The sequence below is a fragment of the Caloenas nicobarica genome, chromosome 3 (genome assembly GCF_036013445.1).
Source record: "Caloenas nicobarica isolate bCalNic1 chromosome 3, bCalNic1.hap1, whole genome shotgun sequence".
NCBI lineage: Eukaryota > Metazoa > Chordata > Aves > Columbiformes > Columbidae > Caloenas > Caloenas nicobarica.
In genome coordinates this window covers 99,269,336-99,296,194 of record NC_088247.1, presented here as the reverse complement: position 1 = coordinate 99,296,194, position 26,859 = coordinate 99,269,336, and the positions used below count along the sequence as shown (strand labels likewise).

At 40.2% G+C, this 26,859-nt stretch overlaps 1 protein-coding gene across 1 annotated transcript in view; it reads right to left on the bottom strand.

Moving 5' to 3' along the window:
- Positions 1–14,358, bottom strand: part of KCTD3 (potassium channel tetramerization domain containing 3) — a 28,516-nt gene extending 14,158 nt beyond the window's left edge. Inside the window, exons 1-9 of the mRNA XM_065630576.1 lie at positions 13,882–14,358; positions 9,799–9,852; positions 8,353–8,398; positions 6,917–6,990; positions 6,418–6,476; positions 6,154–6,234; positions 5,301–5,441; positions 3,930–4,020; positions 1,343–1,533 (exon numbers count right to left, since the gene is read on the bottom strand). Of these exons, the coding sequence (XP_065486648.1) occupies positions 1,343–1,533; positions 3,930–4,020; positions 5,301–5,441; positions 6,154–6,234; positions 6,418–6,476; positions 6,917–6,990; positions 8,353–8,398; positions 9,799–9,852; positions 13,882–13,955 (811 nt within the window). The 5' untranslated portion in view covers positions 13,956–14,358. The remainder of the gene's footprint in view (positions 1–1,342; positions 1,534–3,929; positions 4,021–5,300; positions 5,442–6,153; positions 6,235–6,417; positions 6,477–6,916; positions 6,991–8,352; positions 8,399–9,798; positions 9,853–13,881) is intronic.
- Between the last annotated feature and the right edge of the window lie 12,501 nt (positions 14,359–26,859).

Sequence of the window (26,859 nt, the reverse complement as noted above, 5' to 3'; positions counted from 1 at the left end):
CCTGCCTTTAAGAATTGGTCAAGGGGAGCATAACAAAAGAAAAGGCTTTTTAAGTATAACATTTACTTCCTGTTTAAGACAGATATTTCACATTCAACTGTTAGACACACTTCTCAGATTTTTATTTTTTTAAATACAATGGAACCTCCTTTTCCGTTTTGCTGACCACAATTACACATAAGAACTCTATGAGCCACAAAAGAAAGAGCAGTACATGGCTGCACCATGACATACAAGACCTCTGCCTTTCCCCATCTCTAAATCTGACTTGCTGCTTCTACTCATTCAAGTATGAAAAAAGCAACAATTGTTAACATAGCTAAAAATCGCTGGAGCATCTTTCAAGTAAGCTTTTCCTTTAAAGGCACATGGATCAAAACGTGAGTTTTGTCATTTTGACTTTAGTTAATGACATTAATTGTCGTGACTTCAACTACTGAGATACATCTAATAACAAATTAACTCAGCATTAAGTTTCAGAGAAAAGTGTCCACATGAGGAGATTGCTGTCATACTTTGTTATCAGTATCCACTGCCAGAGGAAACAGACATTACTGGCACAATGCCAGGGATTAGGCTAGCGGAAGTTCCTAATAATGTTCCCTTCACTGTCTCCCAAACTTGCCCTGGATTTGAACGATGGTGAGTCAGACAAGCCATCAGATCAGTACCAAGGAATGTTTTCTTCTGAAAATGTCTTCTTGCTGTTTCTAAAGCCTTCCTAATTGTATGTCCTTCAGTGCCAAGGTGCAGAAGCAGCAATTCCTGTATGCTTAGGGGAGTCAAGTGTGCTCTTTCCCTAGCTAGACACCCAAGTTATAAAATTAAGACATTTTCATCTTCCAAATTCCATTTATGAACTACATTTGGCAGAGAACTGAAACCTTTTCATCATCTCTGTGTAACAATAGGGCTTTAATAAGACAAAGGAAAGAAAAGAGCAGAATCTCTCAGTATTGGTAGCTTTCCATCTCAGAACCTTAGTTCCTTTGTGCTATGATGTAGATTCAAATACAAGTCCAGGGAAACGTTTAATTTGCATCTTCACACAAAAACTCAAGCTGAACTAAACAGTAAGTATTAGTTAGTATCTGTTCAGTAAACAGGCTACTTTATTATTCATCATTTTGTTTTTGAGAAAGGATTCCTCTAGCATGACAGGGAAGAGACTTAATATGCTCCAATGTGTTGCTTACTATAGCTTGTTTTGACATTTTGTGAAACTGATCACCAAACACTGCTGATCATCCACACCTCAAAATAAGGTCACAGACTTCTTTCTGGTTACGCACACACCCACCAACAAAAAAACCACCACAAACCACCAAGGAATTATAGTTACCAATTTCACTGCCACTACCACCATCTTGAATGCTCCACAAAATTATGCTACTCTCTGAGGCAACTGCGACCATCTTATCCTTGTCTCCATGAGGTCCTCCAACCACCTTTGCGTTGAGAGCCACTCGCTCAATCGTCCAGTCCAGGTAGGGACTCGTGAACACCTGCTGCCACCCAGATGATTCTTTAATTCTGGAAAGGCAAAGGAGGGAACAGGGAGCAGCTTAGACACGTAGAAACAGACATCTCAGCCTAAGCCTGAACCAATGTGGATGATCCAGCCAAACGCTTGGGTTAGCCAAATGCTGGAGAATGAGGTTCCACATAAGACTTTAGAAGAAATCTCTATTAATTTGCAGAGGCAAGGTGTCTTACATGTCCTGTAAGATACCCAGTCACACTCCAGCACATTTTCTGTTTATGGTATACTGTAAACAGACCATGCTGAATTGACAATAAGCTTTTTCTTTTAGAGAGTCATTTGCCTGTACAATTTTAAAGACTTATATGATGCCAGAAAAGCACAATTTATCTGATTTAATTTTAGGCAATAGTATAGATACTTTGCAACTGAGCTAGAGCACAGTAAATCCAAGCATTTAAATTATATGAATGTTAACATGGAAAGCACAAACACATCTATAGTATTTTTTGCCATTGTTGCCATTCTTTCATTTCAGCCTGGAGATGAAACACCCCAGATCTCTGTGCTCTCCCTTATACGTGCAGAACAAATCGCAGTGAAGTGACTTAAGAGCAGGACTGCAATATCCATAAGCCTTTAAGTGCAACCAAGACATTATCGCAAGCTTTATTATCAAGTTTTGAAGACTTATGCCATACTTCAAAGGGGAAAAAAATACTATCTTTAGGATGCATTGTGCCTTGCTGTAGCTTTCGACTAAAATAATTACGATAAGTATTTAAATAATACCTGTTACAAGAAGCATAAAAGGAAGTCACAAAACTAAACATCTGAGTATATTTCATTTTTTACTGCATGGGATTCACTGTCCAGTCCACTACAAATTACCACTTATTTTGAGAAGTGATTCTGGCTAAAATTCAGGTGTTGCCCTTACATGAACATAACCCTTACAAGACTCTTAAAAATCACATCACTTGACTAGAGCACAGTAGCATAAGCAAGCTATACTAAAATTTGTGGGTAGAGAGAAGTACTTTAAGTGTATGCTGTTCTCCTCAAACACTAGATATTCAAAATGTCTGGGCAAATTCATTTGTCAAGCAATATAAAGCAGCAGGTACTAAGATGCAGCAGAGTGGGGAAAAAACTTTTACCAAAGCTGTATAACAGCAGAATGGAGGAAGGAAAATTCCACCATTGTATTCCTAGAATTCCTGCAAGTTCCAGAAGAAAAAATATTCAAATCAAGATAAGACTGCTACCTTGAGCCATTATGAAGAAAAGCAGCATTTAAAATTGGCATATTGACCTGTGTCCTCTTTCAGCAACCACTCAAGTAAGACATGCTTCATCAAAAGCATCACTAAGGACTTAAGTTCAATGGTAACAAGTCTCATTAAGAGATTACCAAGCAGGAAAGAAGCACTTTCACTTAAGTGAGCCGGCATCCAAGCAAAACAGTCAGAGATCAATTCCTAAGGAGGGGACAATTAGCACAAAGACAATTGCAAATCATTGCCTTTTTCTCCAGTCAGACCATATTAATGTTCTTGTTTTCAATTATGCTTAAACAGAGCAAAAGAAGCCATATTTAGCACAAATTAAAGCAAAACAAATTGCTATGGTGAACACAAGAGACAAGTCAGATGTGATTTAAGTTACAAAGTTTAAGCGAGTATTCTATATCGTGAAAAAGGCAGCAAACTGTGGCTTCAGTTTGGCAGTAAAGAAAGAAGCTATTCACATTACAGTCTTTACTCTCTCTTCTGTTTCTGAACCACACTATGACAGCAGTATTTGTTTTTGGGAACAGCTCTTGTTCAAACATTCCTTTTCATTGAAAAGACAGCCACTAATTAAATCAAGACTACCAGATATGAACTAAGAACCGCTTCTGTAACATGAAGATGTTATTTATCTTCACCTGATCTTAAAAAACAGCCAGTCTGCTTACAAGACATTTAAAGACATTTTTCAGCCATCCAGGTGAAGTAGCAAGTGCATAACAGTTTTGCTGAGCCAAAAAAAACAAAGAAGTTGAAGATGAGGTATATCACTTATGTAGCAAAAATCCATTAACTGTTTCAAGTTCTTTGATAGTCTAACTTCACAGACTGTCTTCAAACCCATATAACTAGGAAGAACATTGTAAATTAATCTTTCCTTTAAAAGCCTGCTTTAAAACAGGCTTTTGAAATAGTTCAATTGTAGTCCGTTGCTTTCGCAATGACACCAAGAATTGCCATAAAAGCAGCAAAATTTGAATTCCTATCAAGCAGTTTACTTGCACGAGCACAAGTGGCAATTGATATTTATAGAAGCAGACAATGCGTGTGATCTGCTGTCATTTCAGAGTAAAGCAAGCTTTTTGCTTTGCTCACAACAAATCATCATTTGTTTTTTTAGATTCCTGTAACCTAACAATCAACTATATTCATACCTGTAGCAAACAGCAAAATGGGCATAGGCAGCTACTATCCAATTGTGATGGCCAGCTACTATTAGGACTTTCCGTGGGTCCACAGGAAATCCTAAAAACAACAAGAAAGCTAAAGTCAGTCAAGTGATGGGTATGAGAAGATGAACAGAGACATCTAGAATAGGATAGAGCTCTCTGCTAGGATATGCAACAGAAACTTCGATAATGAAGTTTCTCAACAAACATTTGTAGCTAGATTCTAGTTAGCAATGTTATTCCTCACAATCCTTAATACTGTTACAGTTCTTACATGGAAAGAAGACATTTTGTCACAGTGACTACAATGCAAAGTGTTCATAAGAAGAAAGAGGCAAGTATGAGCCTTGGTTTTAAAGCCTGCCAAATAGGTTAAAAAATATTTTATCAAATAAGAAACACTGCTTTATTTTGTAAAAGTTCTTTCCAAATAGTTGGTGTAACCCTGAATTATTGTTCCAGGCTGTAAAGTGAAATTTCCAGTATCTCAGAATACCTATGGCTCCTTCATTTATTATCTAGTGGGAGTATGCCTGTTTCTGATCTATAACTCAGGTTTGACAGAAGTGTTGGATGACACTGGAAATCAATGATTATGGTCCTACTCTCCCCACGTTAGCTCTCAACCTTGACATGCAAAAGAACTAATGCCTCAAGACTACATCTTGTGTCTCATTTTCCCCAATACTGCCCTCTTCCAAACCTTCACAAAGAAGAATTAGCAAATCATATCCAAGAACTATTTTCATATGACGTGGATATAGATTCACCTTTTAACACAGTCTAGATTTTCCTCACACTACCACGATTTACACAATTATAGCAGAAACATGACACTGTAGCAGCATCATTTTGCTTGCAAAGTCAAAAGCTGGAAAATAACAGAATTCAAGCTTATCTTATTTACAGTTATATACATTTTATATGGAAAGTACTCTATTTAGTCAAACAACTGAAGACCACCTTTGCTCTAGAAACTCAACTTTTGCAGGGCAAGATAAGCACCAGGAGCAAGAAAGAGGCACAAGAGCAGGAAGGAGGTCCTGAACAAAGACCAAAGAGACACTAGTCTGTCTGTCTGGTTTTTATCATGGCTTTAGTACAGCATAAGGCATTTGTCTAGGGCCCTACTAAGACTGCATGAATGATTTGCCTTTCTCTCAGCCTCATGTCTTGGTTGCGCAGCAGTGAGCCTTAAATACTGTATAGGGAGTAGTGTTTAAGTAAATGTTCAGCAATGTAAGATCAGGCAAACACAGAGTAACAGACTGAAACAAGAAATAGTCACTCAGTTTTTATTTCCCAGTGACAATCAACTCTGAGATTTGTTTTGGTTTTAAAACTGACATTTCTCACCTAGCCTGACTGTACCTTCCCCAGTACCAGCAAGTGTAGGTTGGACACCACCTCCATGAATCTCACTCTCAGAGCTGTTTTGACCAGTTCTGACATCAGCTGGTGGCCCAGCAGTATTATTTATTTTACGGTTAGGAATGCCTATAAAAGAAAAGAGATGTTTTGTGCCACTTCATAAGCTTCAGCAATATAACAGGTATGAATAAACTTTCAAACTACGGGATTAATACTTGAGTATTTTGATCTAAAGTCTAATTCATCTGCTATAAGAATTACGCAATATCGTAACACTGAAACAGAAAATGCTTTTGCTCTCCATGTTCACATTCACAATTTAAGGAACAGTCTTCAGAAAACTTGTCAACAATTGGCTAGATATCCCCTACACTTCATGTTAACACATGAACTGTGTTCATCTCTACAGAGAAGTAAAAATTCAACAACTACTCATATTGTTAAGGAAAGCTCATTTGTGCTGATTTGTCATCTAGACATAGGACACCTAAAGCAATTGTACCTTCAGAAAGAAGAAAATACTTCATACTGATAACACTTAACTGAAATGTACTTGAAGAACCTCTGCTCTAGTCCACTACCAAATACAGCCTGTTTAGTATTAACATGGCACCCCCCCCAGCCCAGTACTCTAAATATACCATTTCATACAGCATACAGATAAAAGACTTGGTTTTAAATGAGAACAATGCTCGGTTCAACCATTCTTCTTAATCTTTCCATAGGAAAGCCTTCTCTGAACAGTCTGACAGCTAGAGTAACTACCTCAGCCAGTCACTCCCACAAACCAAAGCAATAAATGACTGTAAGCAACATCAAATCATGAACACAAAAATACCTGGAGGAGGCAGGTAACCATGAAAAAGGACACTGCCACAAGAGGACCGTTCCAGTTCCTCACATAGTAGCAATCTTCTCACTAAGGTGGAAAAACAGATGTGAGGATAGCTTTCACTTCCCAGGAAACGTTACATTATTTCAAATAACCTTCTGTATCAGTAAGTTTGAAAATCTTCAGGGTCACCACTGCCCAGGACTTCTAAGTGGGTCATTACTATAGTAATAAATGTGAGATTACCTCATATTAAAAAAAAATATATACCTAAAGGAGTAATTCCATAGAATTCAGCTTCATGCCTGAGAACATTAATACTCACTCCCCTAGAGAAAGAAAAAAACCAAACAAAACAACCACACAGAGCAAGTCAATATCTTGAATAAAAATACTTGCATATAACTAGATTACACAATGTGAACATCAAGCTACCCACTTACTGAATTAACACCAAATACATTCAACATGTGGATGTCTGAGATTTCAAACTGATCTTAATATCAATTATCTTGCATTAAAACAAGGATAGAAAAATATTGCCACAAGTGGTTTAAATTACATGAATCCACTAACAAAACATAATGCTACTATTTCTGCCTCCACCACACCATACATATACTCTCTAGACATGACCCCAAACCCACCAGGGAGCTATCTATACCAGGCACTCAACTAGCTGAGTAAAACTGAACAATCTTAATTTGAAAAAGTTTTCTAATTCATCCAATGAAATTAATTTTCAGTTGAAAGAGTTAGAACTTCTTACCGCAAATCTAACTCCTTTGTGCGAAGAAAATTTAAAATGGGTGCAAATGCTGCTGGATCTCGATCAATAAATATCTGCAAAGAAAAATTGCTGTACTTTTAGCATTATTATGGAGCAGCTGTCCACTAAAATGCTTTTTTATGCTGAGCCTGAGAAAGAGGAGTGGAGGATGAGGCAGTCAGCAGACAAACATAACCTGAAGTTTTTGGACCACCCCTTTGCTCTCATTATTCTTCTACCATCCACTTATTCAATATTCTTAAAAGACATGTATACAAACACTGCTGCAAATAGATGGCACTTAATAAATGTGTTATTTAAGTTCTAGAGGCTCCGCAAAGGTCAACGGGTATTCTCGTTCTCTATCATGTGTTCAGAATGCAGTAAATGTATTAAGATCAAGGTAAGTTTAGACTTCTTTTAACAAAGTCAATTACCATTACAACTACCTCTATGCTTTCACCAAAGTACTTGTGTGTTTTACTATCACTCAACTACATTGCTGTAACGATAGTTTCACATTTAAGAATATCACACACACAGACTGAAATAGCCATTTTGCTAAATATGTTTGCCAACAAAAGCTACATTGCCGTGTCAACTACATACGGAACACTATCTAATGAAAATTATCCCTCCTTCTGCAATACAGCAATTAGCAGTTCTTTCTGTTGAAAAAAACTACAGATTCTGTCTCTGCATTGTCTGTACAATTCAGAATAAGTACAATAATACGCGTATTGTTCCAGTCTCATTTATTTTGGAATGAAGATGAAAACCAAGAAATCCAGAGATGTCACCAGTTTTCATGAAAGTCTGGAGACCAGACTGGTGCCGTCACATTCAAGTAGTTACACCTGTGAGACCTTTATTCTGTCCTAAAATCTTTAAAACTTGACTAGACATAACTAAATTAAATACTCCCAGTCATTCTTGCACTCGATACCATGAACAGTATTTCAACTAGGCTTCGAGATAAGAAAAAGGATTATGTATTTTGTATTGAGTATAACGAAAGGAAAATACATCATGACAGTTTGAAATTAGTTCAAAGTCACATATTTTCCTCCTGTTGAAATAAGTGACAAAACATGAACAAAAGGTCAAATCCAATTGAACATTAATCCTCGTGGACTCTGAAGCGGAGATGGGGCTGTCGACATTTTAAATGTGGGCTTCTGCAATACTTAACGTTAGGGGTTATGTAATACAATAGTGACAGAGAAAATACTGGCAAAAGCCAAAACAAGCTTTTTAAAGCCCAGGAAAGTGGATGTTTTTAATTCATTTGACCCGTTGTTTTCCACGCTTTTAAGCATTAGCTGACTCAGGCAGTGTAACTCCCATTAGCACCCACAGTGAATAAGTCCCTAGGAGAGAACTTAACCAAAAGCATAACATCAAATTAATGATTTATCAGTAGGTTTATTACTCACAGCACCAGTTTCATCCTTCAGTGTGGAAATTCTTCCACTCAGCAAACTGAAACATAAGGAATCGTCATTAGATGTCCCCCAGAAATGTAGTAACACAAATATAAGATAGCAATACTCTCAGTCAGTTTGCTCTATTTGTGTATTGTAGATTGCATTCTGGTAAAAATGTAGAGCTGAGAAAAGAACACTGTCTAGGTAAGGCAGCATGATGGTGAAGGTGAAGTATCTCTCCTGAACAAAGGAGCAAGGAAAGGCTAAGAGCGGCATCATAAGTACCTTCAGATTCCCAAAGAAAACAGACACAAGGCCTAGCCTAAAAGGATAGAAAAGTTTTCCTGGACACCCAAAAGACTGCATAGTTTGTTAGAATCTAGTAAATCAGTAAAAGCTGCTCAAGTAAAAAGGAAGAGTAAACAATCTATTCTGCAAGGGCTTACTGGGGTGAATGAGCTTTTACACCATGTTATTTCATAGTTTCTCTCCCATCAGATCAAAGTACTTTTGCTCCAGATCAGTAGGAAACACAACACCAAAACCTTGTTTTACAGATGTGAGGAAAACTAAACAATGTCAACAGTTTTATTTCAAGATTGCATTCCAGTCTGGGTGACAACTACCTCTGAGATTTTCCAGTACTGGATGACTTTCAGAACAACCTCCTTAGATTAGTGTTGAGAGATTGGGGAACAGCAAGGGACTTCCTCCTTGTGCCTTTCCTTCCGTGCCTCAAAGAAAGTGACGTTTCCCTGGCACTCCATTTATCTGAACATTTCAGTAAAACAGGAGCAGGTAATGGTGCCTGTGTCAGCTGCCAGGCTTTTATTGGGAAAGAGGTCTAGAGCAGAAAAGTTAAATGCAAGGAAGCAAACCTGCCAGCCTTCAGGTTTTCTTTTATATGTTTGTGATTAATTGGTGTGGTAAAAGTACAGAAACTACAGCACAAAATTACTAGGGTACAAACTGTAAGTAGCACAATCTACAGAAGTAGTAAAAGTTACCAGAAGGCTGTTCAATAATCCAACAGCTCTTGTCCCACAAGTTAAAACCCTACAAAACTTTGACTAAACTCAACATACAGCAATAATTTAAACAACACTAAAGGCAGTGCTACCTTCCATGGTCAGTAAGATCACAACTGGCAATATAGTAATCAAGTCAGTGGCATCTCCCTTTCCTGCAGACTTGGAGCTTTATTTCCACAACACTTCATCTAAAAAGTGACAACTCTGCAGCACACATAAGCTGCCATACCATCATTCAAGATAGAAGACACCATTTGGACAACAGCTTATTTAAAATTAATCTGTCCCATTACTTGAGACAGGGAAAAAACATAAGGAATAAAAACACTATTTACAGCATAAATTAAGAACTGAGGACATGTATATATTTTTTTAAATGGCCGATAATTTGTCTTTCTTTAATGTGATAATATATTATAAATACCTGGAAAAAAAGGAGTCTGGAATCCACATCAATGTTTGTCTTGAAGTGCTGAACCTAGGAGACCAAAGTTACAAGTTTAGAATCAGCTGTAAAATTGGAAGGAAGTCTGCTTTATCAAAATTCTTTGATTTGTCCTACAAAGCTGATATCAAATGGGTTTGGGAAATGTGAGATCGTTTAAATGTCTGCACAAAGTCAAAGAGGTTGCATATTCTTTGCACAGATTGTTCTTAAGCATGAAGCGGGACCATCCAGAGACCTCAAGAGTGTCATTCTTTGCATGTTTGTTTGTAACACACTGTCCCAAACATCCTGCATATTCTGGTTCTCATACTTTGTCAACGTCAATGCTTTCAAAACAAGAAAAACAAAAAATACAGAAAAAAGAAGCTACTAAAATATAAGTTTATCAACAGTGTGCTACATTTGTCATTACCTGCATGTTACCCTTACTTAGGACTCAAAAGAATGCTAGATTCTGCACTGCAAAAGACTACTGTGAGCTTCAACTTAATATTTTACAGTAACTCTAATTATTTACCATTTTGCTATTTGGGCCATCTTAGGGGAAGCCAATAACAATACCAGTTAAAAGAAAGCATTTACTCCAAATCAAATTATTGAATAATAAAAATTAAAGTACTACTTATGATGTTTTGATTTAACACGAAGGAAGACAACTGGACTGGCAGCTTGGACAATGAGTTCATGCTCCACATATATCCTCTTACTAGTACCATAGCTAAAAAACCTTTGATGACCTCGTAATTAATGGGAATGAAGAAAGGAAATGCAAAAGTAAGATTTCATGACAAGTTTACATACAGTACAGGAACACATTACAAAATATTTTTTGAATAACAGTACTTAATCATAATTTATCTAGTTTTCACTGCTTATATTTTCCAGTTTTGGAGAAGAAAAAAAAAGGTAAACAAAAAGCATTACTTTATACCCCCTAAGAGGCAGAAACACAAAGGCTATATGGAACTACCATCCTGCATAAAACATGGATTGTGTAGCTGCTCACTTCAAGCATAACAATAACAAATCTGTTCTTAACAGAAAGTCTACAGTATCAGCGTTCTAAGCACAAACATGCACAAAGTCTTTTCTAAAAAATAATTTAAAAAATTAAAGAGAATCAAAGCAGTTTGCTACTTAAATGGAAAGTGACTTCTATTTGCAGTTTTGCACAGCTTTTACCATCAGTAACACATATCACTACCCTTCTCTACTTTAAGAGTGTTATAGTTTGTGCATAATAGAAAACAATGAGTTACATGAATTTTATCCAAGATTGATCCAGACATGGGTGAAGCTGCATCTTTCCTCACAGTTACAAGCAATCACCCCTTTTAAAGGTCTTCACAAGCTAAAGACTTTTATTGTCTTATACTTTAAATACTTTACAACTTTTGGTTATGTAGAAAGATATGGAAAAAGTACTAGAACCACTGCTAACTGGCAGATTCTACAACACTGAATGATAAACGCTAAGCTAGTTCTGAAGCAATAAAGAAGTCTGATGACACCACTAAGACATTCTGGATCTTTAAACAGACATTTGATGTTTGAGGACTCAATGGTACTATTTTCTCAATACGCTACAGCACAATTTCTGAACTGGAGGCATGTTTGCACTTAGGCACATGAGTGACAGTCAACTATTCAGAGGTGTCAATATTGACATTTTGCTGGCATTTTGACCAGCTGGGTTCCACTCAAGCATTTCCTAAGTCAGTTAAAAAGCTTAGTAGCAAAACATCTGGGACTAGAAGATGTTCCAGAAGAACAAGCCACACAATAAGGAGGACAGGAAAAAGAGCCATCCACTGGTTCCATGTTCATCTCCTTGCAACTTTATCAGTGGGTTTAGATAGCACAAGGGTTTTCCGTCTTGTAAGCAACACCTCATACTAACATATAGGTTAGAACTTTTAATACATATACATTAACCTATGTAAACCATAAGAGTGCTCCTTTCCAGGATGCAGAAAGAAGCTTGGCTAGCTACATTTACATGTGTAAGTGCATCTGCAGTTCCATGTAGCTAACATGCAGTGGTCACATAGACATTGCATGAGGACAATTACGCAAACCCAGTGCAATATCCTCAAATACCCTTAAGCAAATAGCAGTCTACAGTTATTTTAAAGAAAACAAAGGCAACTGGAAACAGACACACTGTCAGTTATAAAACGACCATTTCATAGTCTATTGCACTTGTATAATTGTCTTATAATGAGAGGCAGATAGAGAGTTAAGAAAATTCACCAAATTTGTAACAGTAATTTCTGTGAATGTGAACTTGCAAGAGGCTTGTGCTCCTAGCAAAGGAATCCACAAAAGCTGAGATCAGGAACTGTTGGAGCAGCTGCACACAACAGAGCAGCTCTGGCAGTCCCAGTGAGCAGTAGGAACCTCCTGTCAGAACATGGAAAGCTGGAGTCTCTGTACTAGATGCTCCAAAGTACAACTAATGTCAGAGACAGAGGAGAGCACTAATTTTCTCATACAACTCTATAAACAAAACTTTAAAGTTTCAGCTTTCTAGAAAGGGAACTACTGAAGAGGGGGAAACATGTATAGTATCCATGGTTTCCCATTTGCTGTCCAGATCATTCACTCCACTGTCAGCTTTGAGTCACCTTCCTTTCCAAGCTGAGAAACCTGGCTCAGATATATTTTTCAAAGAATATCGGCACTACAAGGGAAGTTGAACTTGCAAAAGACCAAAACCTTGTACACAGGACTGTTGCCCATTGTCTCCCTATTAAAATGGAAATGTCCATGCACACATGCATGCACTACTCCCTACATGCAAAGGATAACTGTTGACGAGAATCTAGACCTTCAACGAGAAATGAAATACACACAATTGTTAGTTTGCCTTATTCTTCATACTCTGTGTAGGCAAGCCCTCTGAGGATGCATATTTCTTCCCTGATTCATGCCCTCTACATAGTTCTCTGTGTGGTGTCATTTAATAAGTTCTATTTAAAATTATGAGACTGAAGCATCTTTGTGATTCCACTTGTAATAAAAACCTAAAAGATGAACTGGCCTATAATTTCAGAGATAGAGTTCACTGAAGAACCTCATTCAGTCTAACATGAAATCCGGTCCAAGCCAACATCAAAGTCATCCTGAAAGCATCATTATAGGTGAGCTTTGCCTCTGCAAGTTACAAGCAACTTCTCTGGGCTGAATCAGGTTCTTAGTGTCATAGAACAACAAAGGAATTCCACATCAATTTTAATGGCGCCTTCCTTTAATAAAGACTGCAACATACAATTTAGTTATAAGAACAAGGTAATCTCTCGAGTAATGCAAGAAAATTCTTAAAATATTAACAGTTCCCACTATTTATAGCTGGTTTCACATTGTGCACAGACTCAGGAAGACACATCACTTCAGTTTCCACTAGCTACGGTAATCTGAATAATTTCATGCCTGAGCATTTTGACAGGAACATTCACACAGATTCTGACTGCAGCTGTCCCACAATTGTCTGTGCGAGCCCGCCAAAATGCCAACATATGCCATATTCCGCACTTCCAGCGTATATTTGAATACAATATAATTCTTTATTCTTTTCAATACCTTCGTCTCTGAGGCTACTAGGCAGACTGATCACTAGAAGCATACGGATCTAATGGCAAAGCAAAGCTGTCCCGAAGCAGCAGTGTCCCCAGACAGCCCATAAAACGCACTACTGAAGTACATAGCTATAGACCCCAGGCACTGCAGGCAGACACCCCTCAGGACAGCCAACCCTCCCCGTACCCGCCTCCAGGTGCCCCTGGCCCAGCTCCCCTGCAACACGCTGGGGGAAGCTTTATTCAGCGCCCCCCGGAGGCGGCACCACGTCCAGACCACGGAGCCCCGGCGGGCAGGTGCCAGGCGAGACGGAGCGGCAGCCGGGCCAGCCGGGCAGCGCCCCACGGGGACAACCCGGCAGGTCCGGCCCCCCGGAGCGCGGCTCCCCGCGGCCTCCCTCGGCGCTCCCTCGCTCCGATGCCCGCCGGCAGGGCCCGGGGCCTGTCCCCCTCCGCCCGCCACCCCCGCAGCCTCGCTCACCTGGTGCCGCCCACGTTGAGCTGGATGATCTCCCCGCTCCCGGCGCCAGCGAAGCCGCCGCCGTTCCCCGCCATCTTCCCCGCCGCCTGCCCCAGCCGGCGCCCGCCGCCGCCTCCCGCCGCTGCCGGAACCTCGGGGTCGAGGGAAGCAGCGGCGGGGCAAGGCGGAGGCGGCGGGGAGGAGGGAGGAGGCGGGGGATCGGCCAGCGGGGCCGCGCAGTCCTGTGCGGCCGCGGGCGGGCGGGCACGGTCAGCGTCCGGCCAGGCTGCGGCCCCGCGGGCTCCCCGCCGCTCAGGCCCGGCCAGGCCGCGCCGCCTCCCCGCTCCGAGCGGAAAACGCCATGGCAACGCGACAGCGCCTGGGGGAGGAGGGCGGCCGGCGCGGGCCAAAACGCTTCGAACCGTTCGCGGAACGAGGCCGGCTGCTGAGAGGCGGGAACCCACCCGCGGCAGCGGCCGGGGCGTTAAGTCAACGCCTCTCGGGCGAAGGGGCGCGCCCGGAAGGGGCCGGCTGTGCCCGGCTGCCGAGGCGGGGCCGGCCGTGAGAGGCCGTGTCACCGCCGGCCCGGGCTGTGCAGTGAGGCCGCAGCCAGGAGCCCTTCAGCCCCGGGTGCGGCGTCACGCCTGGAGGAGAAGGAGCCAAGAAGGCGGAATTCTTGTCTTTTGTGTTGTTAAAGGAAGGGGGGAGCCGCCTGGGCGGCCATCAGGCGCCAGCGCAAAATACAGCGACCGCTCGCGAGGGCGCCCGGGCCTTGAGTGTCCCTCCGCCCGCCCGGAGCCTGGGCTGGGAGCTCACGCCTCCCGGGAATGGCGGTGCCGCGCCAGAAGGAACATGGGAACAGAAAATTGCTTGAAAGCGAGAAAGCAGCGGTGGCAGCGTGGAGTTTAAAGCCTGGGCTGCAGGCCCACCCTCGTTAATCAAATTCCACACCAACAAAAACGGGAAAAAATAGTAGGCACGACAAATGGGAGCCTACACTGCACTTGGAGGAAGAAATGTATCACTGCAAGTGAGGGAAGAATGCAGAGGAAATAAATGACAGTGTGGTTAGCAGAGGAAGTAATAAAATTGTGGTTTAAAGTTGTGAGGGTAGGCTTTATTAGTAATTCCTACATTCAAACAAGGAGAGGAATTGGCAAATATGAGCCAGGTAGTTTATTGTAAGTGGAATTTGCCTAGAGATTGAAAATGCACTGTGAGGATCCACACTCTATTTAAACCTCACGTTCTTCCATGAGGACACATGGATAGAGTTGAAGTGTGCTTAAAAATTATATTTTGAAAATAGTGTGGGAGTTATATGACTAGTCAGCCAATAAAATGCCTGAAGTTACCTGGTCACTTCCTCGCTTGCACACCTTGGAAATTCAAGTTTTGTTCCTCTAGTCATATCATAGAGCCCAACTGACCCAATCTATGAAGATACTTTTGCCAGGCAGTGAAATATTTTGGAGCAATGACTTTGCTGTCACAAGGCCCTGTCAGAGAGAAACACAGAGCCACGTTAGGCTTCTTGGTCTAATTGGCTAACCAGCACAGTGTATTAGGCTTGTGCAGGGAGCCTATGAATGCTTGTGTAATGTGTTCTGAATACGTTAGTACAGATGCTTCTATGGTGTGTTTTGCCCCACAGCCTAGGGGAAAACTGAAAAGCAGGCCAGTGTGTCACCAAGGCCTGGGCCTTCATTCTTTATGTGTGCGTTGTAGTCTGGCTGTAGTTTGGGTTTCTTCTTGTGTTTAAGAAGAACCTGCTTTTGGATTTCTGCTGAGTTCTCTTCTCCTTCCCCAGAAGGAAATAAAAAATGCTCAGGTGTGCTGTCAGGCAGAGAAGGGAGTTGAACTTCCTCTCCCTTGTCCTGGGGCAGTCCTCTAACTATCAAAGTATTGGGTAAGCAAGTGGAAAGGGCTATTTCTTTTCTATTTGGAAGGAAGACTGACTCCCTACTTCAACCTGTCAGCTTTTATAAGAAAAACTTAAGTTAAAGGGGGTTTGAGGCTCTGGATCATGCTTGGAAACCACACTCTTCAGCTTACCACTGTGGAAAGACTCTGTGTAGAAGACTTGCACCTCTTCTCAGTGTTTCCTGTGGGCCGTTTTGGGTGGCTCTTAGGCTCCTAAATCATGTTTGCCTCACAGTGCCTACATACCATTAAAGATTCACCTCTTCTTAAATAAAACATAAACACCGTTGGCATTTGTCATTCAATTAATGAAATTCAACCTGGGAAGATGCAGTGCGAGAAAATCAGTGGTGCATCAATGCATTCTCTCATAGCTGCAGTCCTCAAACACTTCCACTAGATGCCTCTGTTGTTTTTAAAGTAAGCTTCCACATGTAATTCCTGTTTAGCCTAACCATTTAAGGCATATTCTCAAGACGATTTCTCTTGATGCTGCAATTAAAATACGATTTGCAATCACTCCAAAAAAAACCAAACAAGCTCATTTTAAAGCACACATCACGTCAGCATTATATGATATTAATATACAAAGCAACTCTATGTTGCTAGTTTCTATGAGCTTTTTATTAATTCATCCAGGAAAAAAACTGCCAGAAAAGTGTCACATGTAGCGCTATGCAAAAAGTAGACTTCGGAATTAAATATACATGCTTCTGAGTGATGATGGTACAGTTCAGGAAATAAGGAGAACCACGCAACAAATTATGTGCTGTGTGGTGTTGCACATTGTAATTTGATCTCTTTAATTGCAATAATTCAAGCTAAGAGTACAAGAGAGGGTTTCTTCCCCACTTTTATCCGCTTGGGTATGAGTACAGTTTTCTTGAGCATTCTGTTTTCTGGCCAAGCAGCGAATTATTCCATTCATAAGAAGGCAAATTCTGCTGTATTCAAAGACACCTCCCAATGGCATGATTGCCCTTAAGCGACTTAAAATACAGGTCTAGGGAGGAATTGCTACTCTTGGTATGTTTGCGGGGTACCTGTTTTGCTAAGTTGTTACCTGAGAAACAGTTTGGCTCCCCAGGGAGCCAAAAGAGGTTAGGTAATAAATTCCTTCTCTGCCTCCTGAGCAGAGCCATAGTGCAGGAGATTTTGCTCCACCCTGAACAGGCTTTTTTTCCGATCACTTACACCAATGCTAAATGCGGTGCAGCAGTCTGTGCAACAGTATGGAGTGGCTGGATACCAATTCCCGAAATATCTTTTTAGCTGTTTAGATAAAGCTTAAGTCAGACTTTTTTCATAGCATCTGGTTTGGGAAACCCATGAAATGGTTTGGAAATGAAAAAGCATTTCATTTTGCTGGTGATATAACGTGTTACATTATTATTGGCTACAACTCTATTTTATAGTAAAAGTCACTTTGCATATTTGAGGGGAGAGGTAGCCCCTCAGCATTTTGAAGTACCCATCTGGGTTTTTTTAACTAGTTTCTCACAAAACGTGAGAACTTTGTGACAGGGATCTTGTCTCTGGATCTTTCTGTAAACTGTTATCTTGATTGCTGATGTTACACAATAATAATGCCAAATGAAAATTTTTCTGCCATCTGCTCTAAAGGGAGGAGCCTTGGAGTCTCACCAACGTAGTCACTTGGGGAAATGATACTGTGAGTCACTAGGAACAATAGTTAGTGCGTGCTCAGTTTTTCCCCAGCTTTGCTTGCAGTTACTTAGCTTGAAGGGTCTATAGTTTTTAGGTATTCACTTAATAGCTGGAGTCCAATAAAGAGTACTAGAATAACTTTAAACAGGCCACAGGGGAGAGAGGAAGCTCATGGGACCATGTGCAATATGCATTTCTTCATTCCTGAATATATGGTGGTTGCTTGCAAATTGGGAAACCACCTTTCTTCTCAGCCCCGGATGGAGTGCTGCACAGTGGGTGACTACCAGGGATGTTCCCTTTGCCCAGAGCAGCTCCAGCTGTCAGCCAAATAAAAGGGATGTTGGCAGAAATGTTTATAGAGGCCTTTTTCCCCACCTCTTAAAGCAGAATTAAAGAAAAGATAGATAGATAGATCGATCGATCGATCGATCGATCCAGGATCAGGTCAGAAGCAGCTTCCTAGAAGAGGAAGAAAGATTCTGCAACGTCCTGTAAAGACCGATGTATCCAAATCTGCTGAATCCCTGGAAAATTCTTAAAATCCTCATTTTCAGAAAATAAGTCTTAAAATCTTCATGTCCAATGAGTCTGGAGGAGATTATTATTATGCTCCAGAATAGCATTTGTTCTCAGCTATCAAGTGTGGGACATCCACTAATCCTTCTACAAAGGCCTACCGAGTTCTGCTTCCCTAAGGGCTGCGAAGACCACATGCCACTCAACAGCTTCTCTTTCAGAATTTCTGCATTTTTTCCCCCATAAAACTAAAAACATAAAAAATTTTAAAAAAATCCAAATCTACCAACTGTCTTTTTGAAAAGCTCCTCCTCTTCCCAATACTCTAGACAAATTTAATATCAAAAAAATTGTTAAATTAATCACAACATGATAATATTCAGTATATCTTGGCAGAGCTGGGTGAGACGAGAGAGCTCAAGTGCAGTAAATTTGCACGTTATTTTACTAGTACATGCTGTGTCCACAGAGCGGGGCTGTTTGCTAGTACATGTCTATTGTGAACGCCGAGGCTTTTTTCCATTCAGGACTGTGGAATAATGCCACTGCTGCAGGCCCCAGTTTGATGTGAAAATACCTTGAGTTTGTGTGCAATGTATGCATTTGTGGTCATCATTTAAGTCATTTGGCTAAACGTTTCTATATTGAGTCAGATTCTATTTGTGGCCTGGATGTAGTGAGTAATCAAATATCTTCCTTAAGACTGCAGTCTATCTGAGACAAACAGGCTTAGATTGTAGTAAGTTAACACAAATTCATTTATGTTGGACTGCTGGATGAGCAAGCACTGCTGTATAGCAGGCTGAAGGTCCAATAAATACCTGTATGTAGTCTCAGGTATGAAATAATAAAGGCACTGGTTGTAACATAGACATTTACCTGAAACATTAACTCATTTATATCTTTTGTTCATTTGTGAAGGACTGTTCATCAGTCTGGGCTGGTTTGTAAGAGTCATAGAGAGGATTGAGGAATATGCATATTAGAAAAGACTTTCTTAAAGATAAGAACAGAACACAAATTCTGAAACTAATCTGTGAAAAAAATTTATATACTCAGTTATTTTGTTCTCTTTATGCTCTTTCTGACAGTTTTCAGCCCGTCAATGTTGATTATGCTTGCACATTTTAATGCTTGTTTTGTGGTTCTTGTTTCAATTACAATAATTCAAGGGTTAGAGACAGAAGCTTTGTATTCTGTATGTGAAGTTAATACTGGAACACCAAAAAGTTTTTTGACTCGTGTGATCTGAAAAGACAACTGTTGTTTGGCCTGACCATCAGTATAGTACCAGCAAAATAACCCCATGTAATACTTTCTTCCTCTGTTTGACTCTTACCATATGTTTGTAATACCCGATCTGGATGTCTTTCTGAAAGGCTGAAGGACACCAAGTGCCAAAACATCAAATCCACTGTGTAAGCAGGTGACCTGTTTAGCATTTATTTACCCATTCATGGATAAAAATTCATGCCATCTCTGTCATACAATCTTGTCCACATAATTTTACAGCTATCAGTTTGCCTTCTAATGAAGAAATGTTGAAGTGCCTTCTTCAGATAAGTATCTACTCAACTACTCTTTAAAAACTGAAATCTCATACCATACAACAGCACAAGGGGGCATGCTTTTGCTAAATGTTTTCTAATTGATTAGTTTCAATGCTGGCATTGGCTGCAGGATCCGAGATACCTGATAATCCACAAATCCATATGACTCCAAAATACATCTCTCAAATGAGCCCTGAAAACCGTAGTAAGGGTGAGAGACGATCAAAGTTCCTCTCAGCTCCTTTGTTCTAAAGGCTTTAGCAAATGCAGTTTATACACACAGGAAATTACAGCTGTCTAAACTGGAGGTAAACTGTGGCAATGAGAGGAAATATAACAAAAATGTCGTATTTGAAGTGTTGTTACTACTTACTTTTGTTTTAAGAGAACATGGAGTTGTCATCTATATAAACAGCCAGGAGCAACCCGCATCTCTAGGAGTCCTTCCAGCTTTATCCACAGTATACTTGTCGAGTTGATGAGTACTTAAACCCACATATCTGGAACACTCACCGAAGTGCAAGGTGCCATGAACTTACTTTGCTGCATTTGCTGCAAAGAGTCCAAAACTCTACTGCATCCATTTTCATTCTGTGATCTTTTGTAATTACCTATATTTATGTGAACATCTTGATGGAGCTTTTGGAGGTTCAAAATATATATACAACACCAATACCGACATAATCTTCACTGATAATTATTTTAAACCATAACACCTATTATGTTAGCTCTTCACCTGAGTGACTGATTGCCAACACTTAGCAAAACATATGTGTATGTATGTATAGGTATATGTATACCGTGTACACATACGCAGGCACGTCACAAGAAGAGCCAGAGTCCATGAATGCATTGCGAAGAGCAAGTTTTATTCTAGTTACCTCTCTACTGGGGGATCTCCGAAGTCGCACCTAAGCTCCCAGGCAGAGGTGACACAAGCGGGGATGCAGGCGCTGGTAAGTTCAGCCCTGCTGGAAGATCGCTGGGCCTGCTGAGCTCGCCTGTATTTCAAGGCTACAGGCAGGCACAGCCTCCCGCTCTTGCTCACAACAAAGCAAGAATCTCAGACCTAGTGATAAGGTGCCTAGAGTTTCTCACAGGGCTATGTTATCTAACACAGAGGTTCTACTCATCAAGCACACAAGGTCAGTAAAATAATTAGTGTGATGTATGTGCTTTTTCCACAGACAGGTGCAAGTCACTTTGAGCGTATTTACATTTAACTAACCTCCTCGCCAATCTTGCGCTATATTCCCATACATATACATAATTGTTTTTTGATTCTAGATGGGTAGGGAAAGGTGTGTTTTAGCAAATATTTTATTTACAATACTTGGTAATACCTAAGCAAGTGCCTGAAATTTTTGGCCATGGAGAGGAAGACTGTATTCTGGTCTATTCTGTCCAAAAGCTGTTGGAGGATCACTTGTGCTACTTATACATCTTTTCATATGAACTTTTGATTTATGTTGGCTGCCACCTGCATATTCTGCTTTTCCTTGAGTAGGTGATCATATTTCTTTTTATCTCCCTTTTTTGAGGGCATATTCAGTAGTGAGCTCTTTGATTTACATCACTCTAGTAGAATAAACCTCTTCGAAAAGGCAAGTTAAGCCATGTTTATGGCTGTTTTACCATAAGCCGTTTGAGTAATTAATAAGCAGGGCAATGAGGCCAGAGAATACCAGTGGGCTAGCATACAGCTGGTGTACTAGCTGTTGATGCACGGGCTGGATGAGCAGACCATGAGGTGGATTGAGAACTGGCTGAACACCCAAGCCCAGAGAGTGGCATGAAGCCTACTTGGAGGCTGGTAGCTAGTGGTATCCCCCGGGGGTCGGTACTGGGTCCAATCCTGTTTAACATCTTTATTAATGATCCGGATGATGGGGCAGAGGGTACCCTCAGCAAGCTTGTACATGACATTAAACTGGGAGGGGTGACTGATATGTCAAAGGGTTGTGCTGCCAACCAGAGGGACCTTCAACAGGCTGGAGAAATGGGCTGACGGGAACCTCACAAAGCTCAACAATGAGAACTGCAAAGTCCTGCACCTTGGCAAAGAGCAACCCCAGGCCTCAGTATATGCTGGGGGCCACCCAGCTGGAAAGCAGCTTGGCAGAAAAGGCCCTGAGGATCCTGGCGGACACCAAGTTGAACAGGAGCTAACAAGGTGCCCTTGCCACAAAGAAGATTTGTATCCTGGGCTGTGTTAGAAGGAGTGTTACGTGTGGGTCAAGCACCGATGAGGCCACACCTGTAGTACTGTTTCCAGTTCTGGGCTCTTCAGTACAAGAGAGACATGGAGCTACTGGAGACTCCAGCGAAGGACCACAAAAATGGTTAAGTGTGGAGTGGAGCATCTGTCTTATGAGGAAAAGTCTGAGAAAGCTTGGACTGTTCAGCTTAGTGAAGAAACAGCTCAGGGGGGAACTTCTCAATGTGTGTAAACACCTGAAGGGAATGTATAAGGATTGAGCCAGGCTCTTTTTCAGTATGCCCAGTGACAGGAACAGACTGAAACACAGGAGCTTGCCTCTGGACATCAGGAATCACCTATTTACAGTGAGAGTGATTGAGCACAGGCACAGCTTGCCCAGAGAGGCTGTGGAGTCTCCATCCTCGGAGATATTCGAAAGCCACTTGGACATGGCTCTGGGCAACCAGCCCTAGGTAGCCCGGGTTGGACCAGCTGACCTCCAGAGCTCCCTTCCAACCTCAACCATTCTGTGATTCTGTGAGTGTGGCTGTGTATTATATTTTAAGAATGGCCTTTGCTTCTCAAACCACAGAGAAACATGGTCTCACAGCTTTCTTTATTGGCTGGTGGTTTTCATTCTCATCCTTTCCAACAGAGCACCTTCCTTACCCACATTTTAGATTCTTTGAATCTAGCAAACCCCTCAACACAGCTAACTAGCGAATGTGGCTTACTCCTATATCAGCCAACACATGTACAGTGTCTGTAATTTCATGTTACCAGATTCTGTTACTTACAGGATGCTGTTCTCCAGTTGTTTATCATATCACCAATCTTCAGGCATTTAGACTGAAATTTCCCAGATCGTGTTTCTTCCTTAGGCTCTTTTTGGAAACTGAAGACACTGAAAAGTTCTGGATATCTAAAATAGAAAGGAAATATGTCATTTTAGAGAGGTTAAAATTCTTAGTTTTACTTGAAATTTGTAAGCAGGATTCAAGTTTGGCAAGACAACAGATCACCTCCTCTTGGGGGAATATGACCTTTGTCAGCAATTTTAGGAATATTCACTGAAATTTGACCAAGCTATTAGTATCTGAAAGCCTCAATCCCAGCTGCTCAAAAGCCACCTAAACTTTTGAAGCATAGTCTGAGAAACACTTCTTAGATGATTTTCAAATGTATAAATGCCTTTAGCATGTTATTATTGGACCACTGTTTTTTTCTTATTTTAAAATTTTAAATGAATCTCCACCTGTGAAGCAGCTACCCCTTTCTTCCACCTGAAATAAAGTATAATTAAGAGTCTTCCAGGGAGAGAACTGTGAATCTGTGGTTAGGCCAGTACCCTCCCTGGAGGGAGACAGAGCCTTGCCCAGCTGCTGTGCAACACAGCTGCTTCTTCCAAACTGGCCCGGGTGGTCCCTAAGCAGTAGAAAGACCCAGAGCCAGCAAGGGGGAGAGCCAGACTTTTGCAGGTCACCTGGAAGACTCTTGGCAATTTTATCTTTCCCTTATTTTTTCTCTCTGTTCTCATCTTCACTGATGATGATTTCCAATGGTGGGGTTTCATTTATTGTGTGATGTGGTTTTCCTTGTCTCTCAAATCTGAGCATTGCATAGCAGACACTTCTGTTATTTTTGGCATAGTTCACTAAGAGTATAACAAGAAAATTTAAAAATGCAAGATTTAATTCTAACAGTATGTAAAGTAAAAGGCAATACAGCACTATTTTCACACCTTGCCAGAACCCTTTCTTCTTATCACAGAAGCAATTAATGTTGCATCATCTTTCTTTTCATATCACAGTCACAGAGCTTGACTCAGGAAAGGAAAGGTAATTGTCAGTTTTCTGCATTACAGTCACATGCACACATGAAATCTTATTCATGAAAAACTATCCTAATCTTGAATAAAGCTTCCGAAATCTCTTGAGAGGCCAGAAATGAATAATAATGAAACCATTTATCATTTATTGAAATGAACTAATTACAATGAAGGTTGCCAATATTTTTTTTTCTTCCATATTTGTGGAAAAAAAATCCCAGTCCAGAAATGCTGCAAAGATGGAAAAAAATCTTCTGCGTATTGGTATATTTCAACTTTGCACAGCAGAACTGAGACTTTGGTTCAAAAATCTATTAAAACATTACCTTAGCTAACATCACTAGAGGGACAAAAAATACTAAGTATGGAAGGTTTTTCATTATACAGAAGTCTCCAGCCATGGCCCAAACAGACACCATTACTGTCATTTCATATTTATATCAATTAGTGTTCTGTCCTTACCTTGCGTTCTGCTTCATATCTTGTCATCGGATATTGAAATAGAAAAGGGGAAGATTTCCTTGGGGGTATGGATTGGGAAGGAAGAGGGAGTAATTCGGAAGAGGTGTTTGAGGGAATGGGATGTGAGAGAACAGTGAAAGTCGCATTTTGGAGAAAGCATAGCACATAATATCAAAAGGTCCTTGATTTGATTCTGTATTAAAAAAAAAAAAAAAAAGAGATCTTTCAAACTTTGGTTGTACTAATAAGAACACAAAAAAAAGGCAGGCGGAAGAAAATATAGTTGTTCTCATTGCAGTGAGTGAGCCAAGTAAACAGAAGAAAATGCATCTGAAACATAATGATTAAGAAGAGAAAAAGAATTTTCATTTTTTACTCAATGCATTGTGCTTTCAAACAGGCTTAAAAGTGTATGTGCATATGAAAATACCATAGTTACACTACATGTTTATTACGAGCAAAATGTCACTCCATGGTGCTAAGAAACACATCATTTTGTTGTTCAATAATTTTCTCCTGCAGGATTTCTGAATTGTTCTGTGATGGTTTTAATGTTGGACATTGAAGAAGGAAGTAGTTGAACGGGTTTCAAAGGGGCTGACTTTTGATGCATGGGTACCTTGCTATTTCTGAAGTTGTCTTGAAAATATCTCCATCTGAAAATCCAAATATTAAGGCATGCAAATGAAGTAGTCATTTTCAAAAATCATGGCTGTGAAGTCCAATATCCTTTAGCAGTCCCTTGAGTCAGAGTTAATAAAATTCGAGCTATGTATTTTTTGCACCCACATTGGCAGAGAAATGCTGTATAATTACAGATTACATTGTTGATTGATGGTAACTTCATGAGTCACACAAAGGGATAATGAGCCATTCCTTTAATAAAAAAGTATTTAGTGAGTGGTGTTTCTACTTATTCCTTTCTCATTTTAAATGGATACTTTAGCTTTAGAGCTCTGATTTCTGTTTCCAGAAAAACACTTCCTGTATTCGACCATACATACCAAATTACAAATCACAGGCTTTCTTTAATTGTTAGTTTAATAACACAAGATATGAAAGCCAGTCAACAGCATGTCAGATAAAATTCCAGTAGAAGTTTACTGGGAGGGGAATACCAGCAGTGCAGTTTCACTCGAGGCTTCTTCATAGAACTGTGTTGCCTTAATGCAATTTAATAGTATATTCCAATTTAAATGTCATTCTCACCTGATATAGAAAAGACTTAATTTTAAAATGCTGTCATGTAATAATATATAAACAAATAATATAAAAACTATAGCCAGTATTATCTGGATTTGTTATTCTTTGTCGCTTTCAGAAGTTAAAAAACATAGAAGCACTCGTATTTTCAAACAGCTGGGAATGATGTTTCTGGTTTGTAAATCTACAAATTGATTTAATAAGCAGTTAATACATTACAGTATTTCTCTAATCTCAGAAATACTACATTCTATTAAAAAAAAAAAAAGCTTTGTTATTTTTTTTATATATTTCCCCAGTCTTGCACCTCTATGCTTCTCCATTTCCCTCTTGATACCCTATTTATTAGACCTTTCCACCTTGTACCCATTCAGTACTTGTACCCTTCTCAGAAGGCATTTGGCAACTACCTCCAAACCATTTAATTTACTCGCATTTGCCACACAAAAATGTTCAAGTTGTTATTTCCAGTGGCTACCAGGTTGTGGTTCCAAACAAAGAATCCAGTTACCAATTAATGAAATAATCCTTTCTTTGCCATTCAGGATCACAGAGTTGAATTGAAAGCCTACATTGGAGGAAAGTGGTATTATTTAATCTTAATTGAATTTAATGCCATGATTATACTAGGTTTGCTTACAGCACAGTTTTAATAATTTTCAGGCCTTCTTAAAGACCACAACATCTTCTAGTAGCACATCCTGGTGATGACAATGGTCATTGCCAGGTGCTTCTTTGTATCCAGGTAACTGCCATAGTGACCACAATTATACAACTGAAAAGTGCCTTCCTAAACCCTTGGAACTAACTGGGTGCCTTGTGTCTTGAAGTGTGGCTACACTTGTCCTATGTAAACTAAATATGCCTGGTTTTATTCTTCATGTGTAACTCCTATGAGTCTTCCTCTTTGAATTACATAATTTAGCAACTGCAGAAGTTTTGTGTCCTTTTTCAATCATGTCCAAGGAAATGAATACCAATGAGGTTGCAACTACAGGGTGTTTCAAAAAGATGGACTCAATTCGAAATCACTATATCTCTACAACGATGAACCACCCATGAGTGAAACTCTTACTACTTGAAAGGGCGGGACATAGAGTTTTAAATGATAACCCACTTGATAACTCATTAAACCATTTGCAAATTTTTGTGTAATAGTAACTTGTTGCCATCGTGAAATATACTGCTTTGAAATTGGGTCCTTCCTTTTGAAACACCCTGTATATTAAGGGAGAACAGCACCAGAAAAGTTCATAGGCACTAGTATAATTTTCCTATCATTCACTTCTATTACAGGAACGAGAAATATGGCAGTAAGAACCTCCATATGATAAAGCATCACTACTATACAATACATACAGTTATACTGCTTGATTGTACCTCTGAATGGAATGGAGGAGAAACAGGAGGGTGGGTATTGAGGGAGCAGGTTGTAGCTTTCTGGTCACGCCATGTGGCTCACGTGCCCCCTCACTCGCCCATGTTCTGTGGAGCATCTCACGTGCCAACAACACGTGAGAATTAGTGTGCCGGGTAATGGCATCGTGTGGTAACAACGGTCTGAAATGCTCTGACTACCTTTCCTGTTCTGGGAGGAAAAGGGATGGACTTTAATGTCAAATATTTCTGTCACCTGCTGACTACAG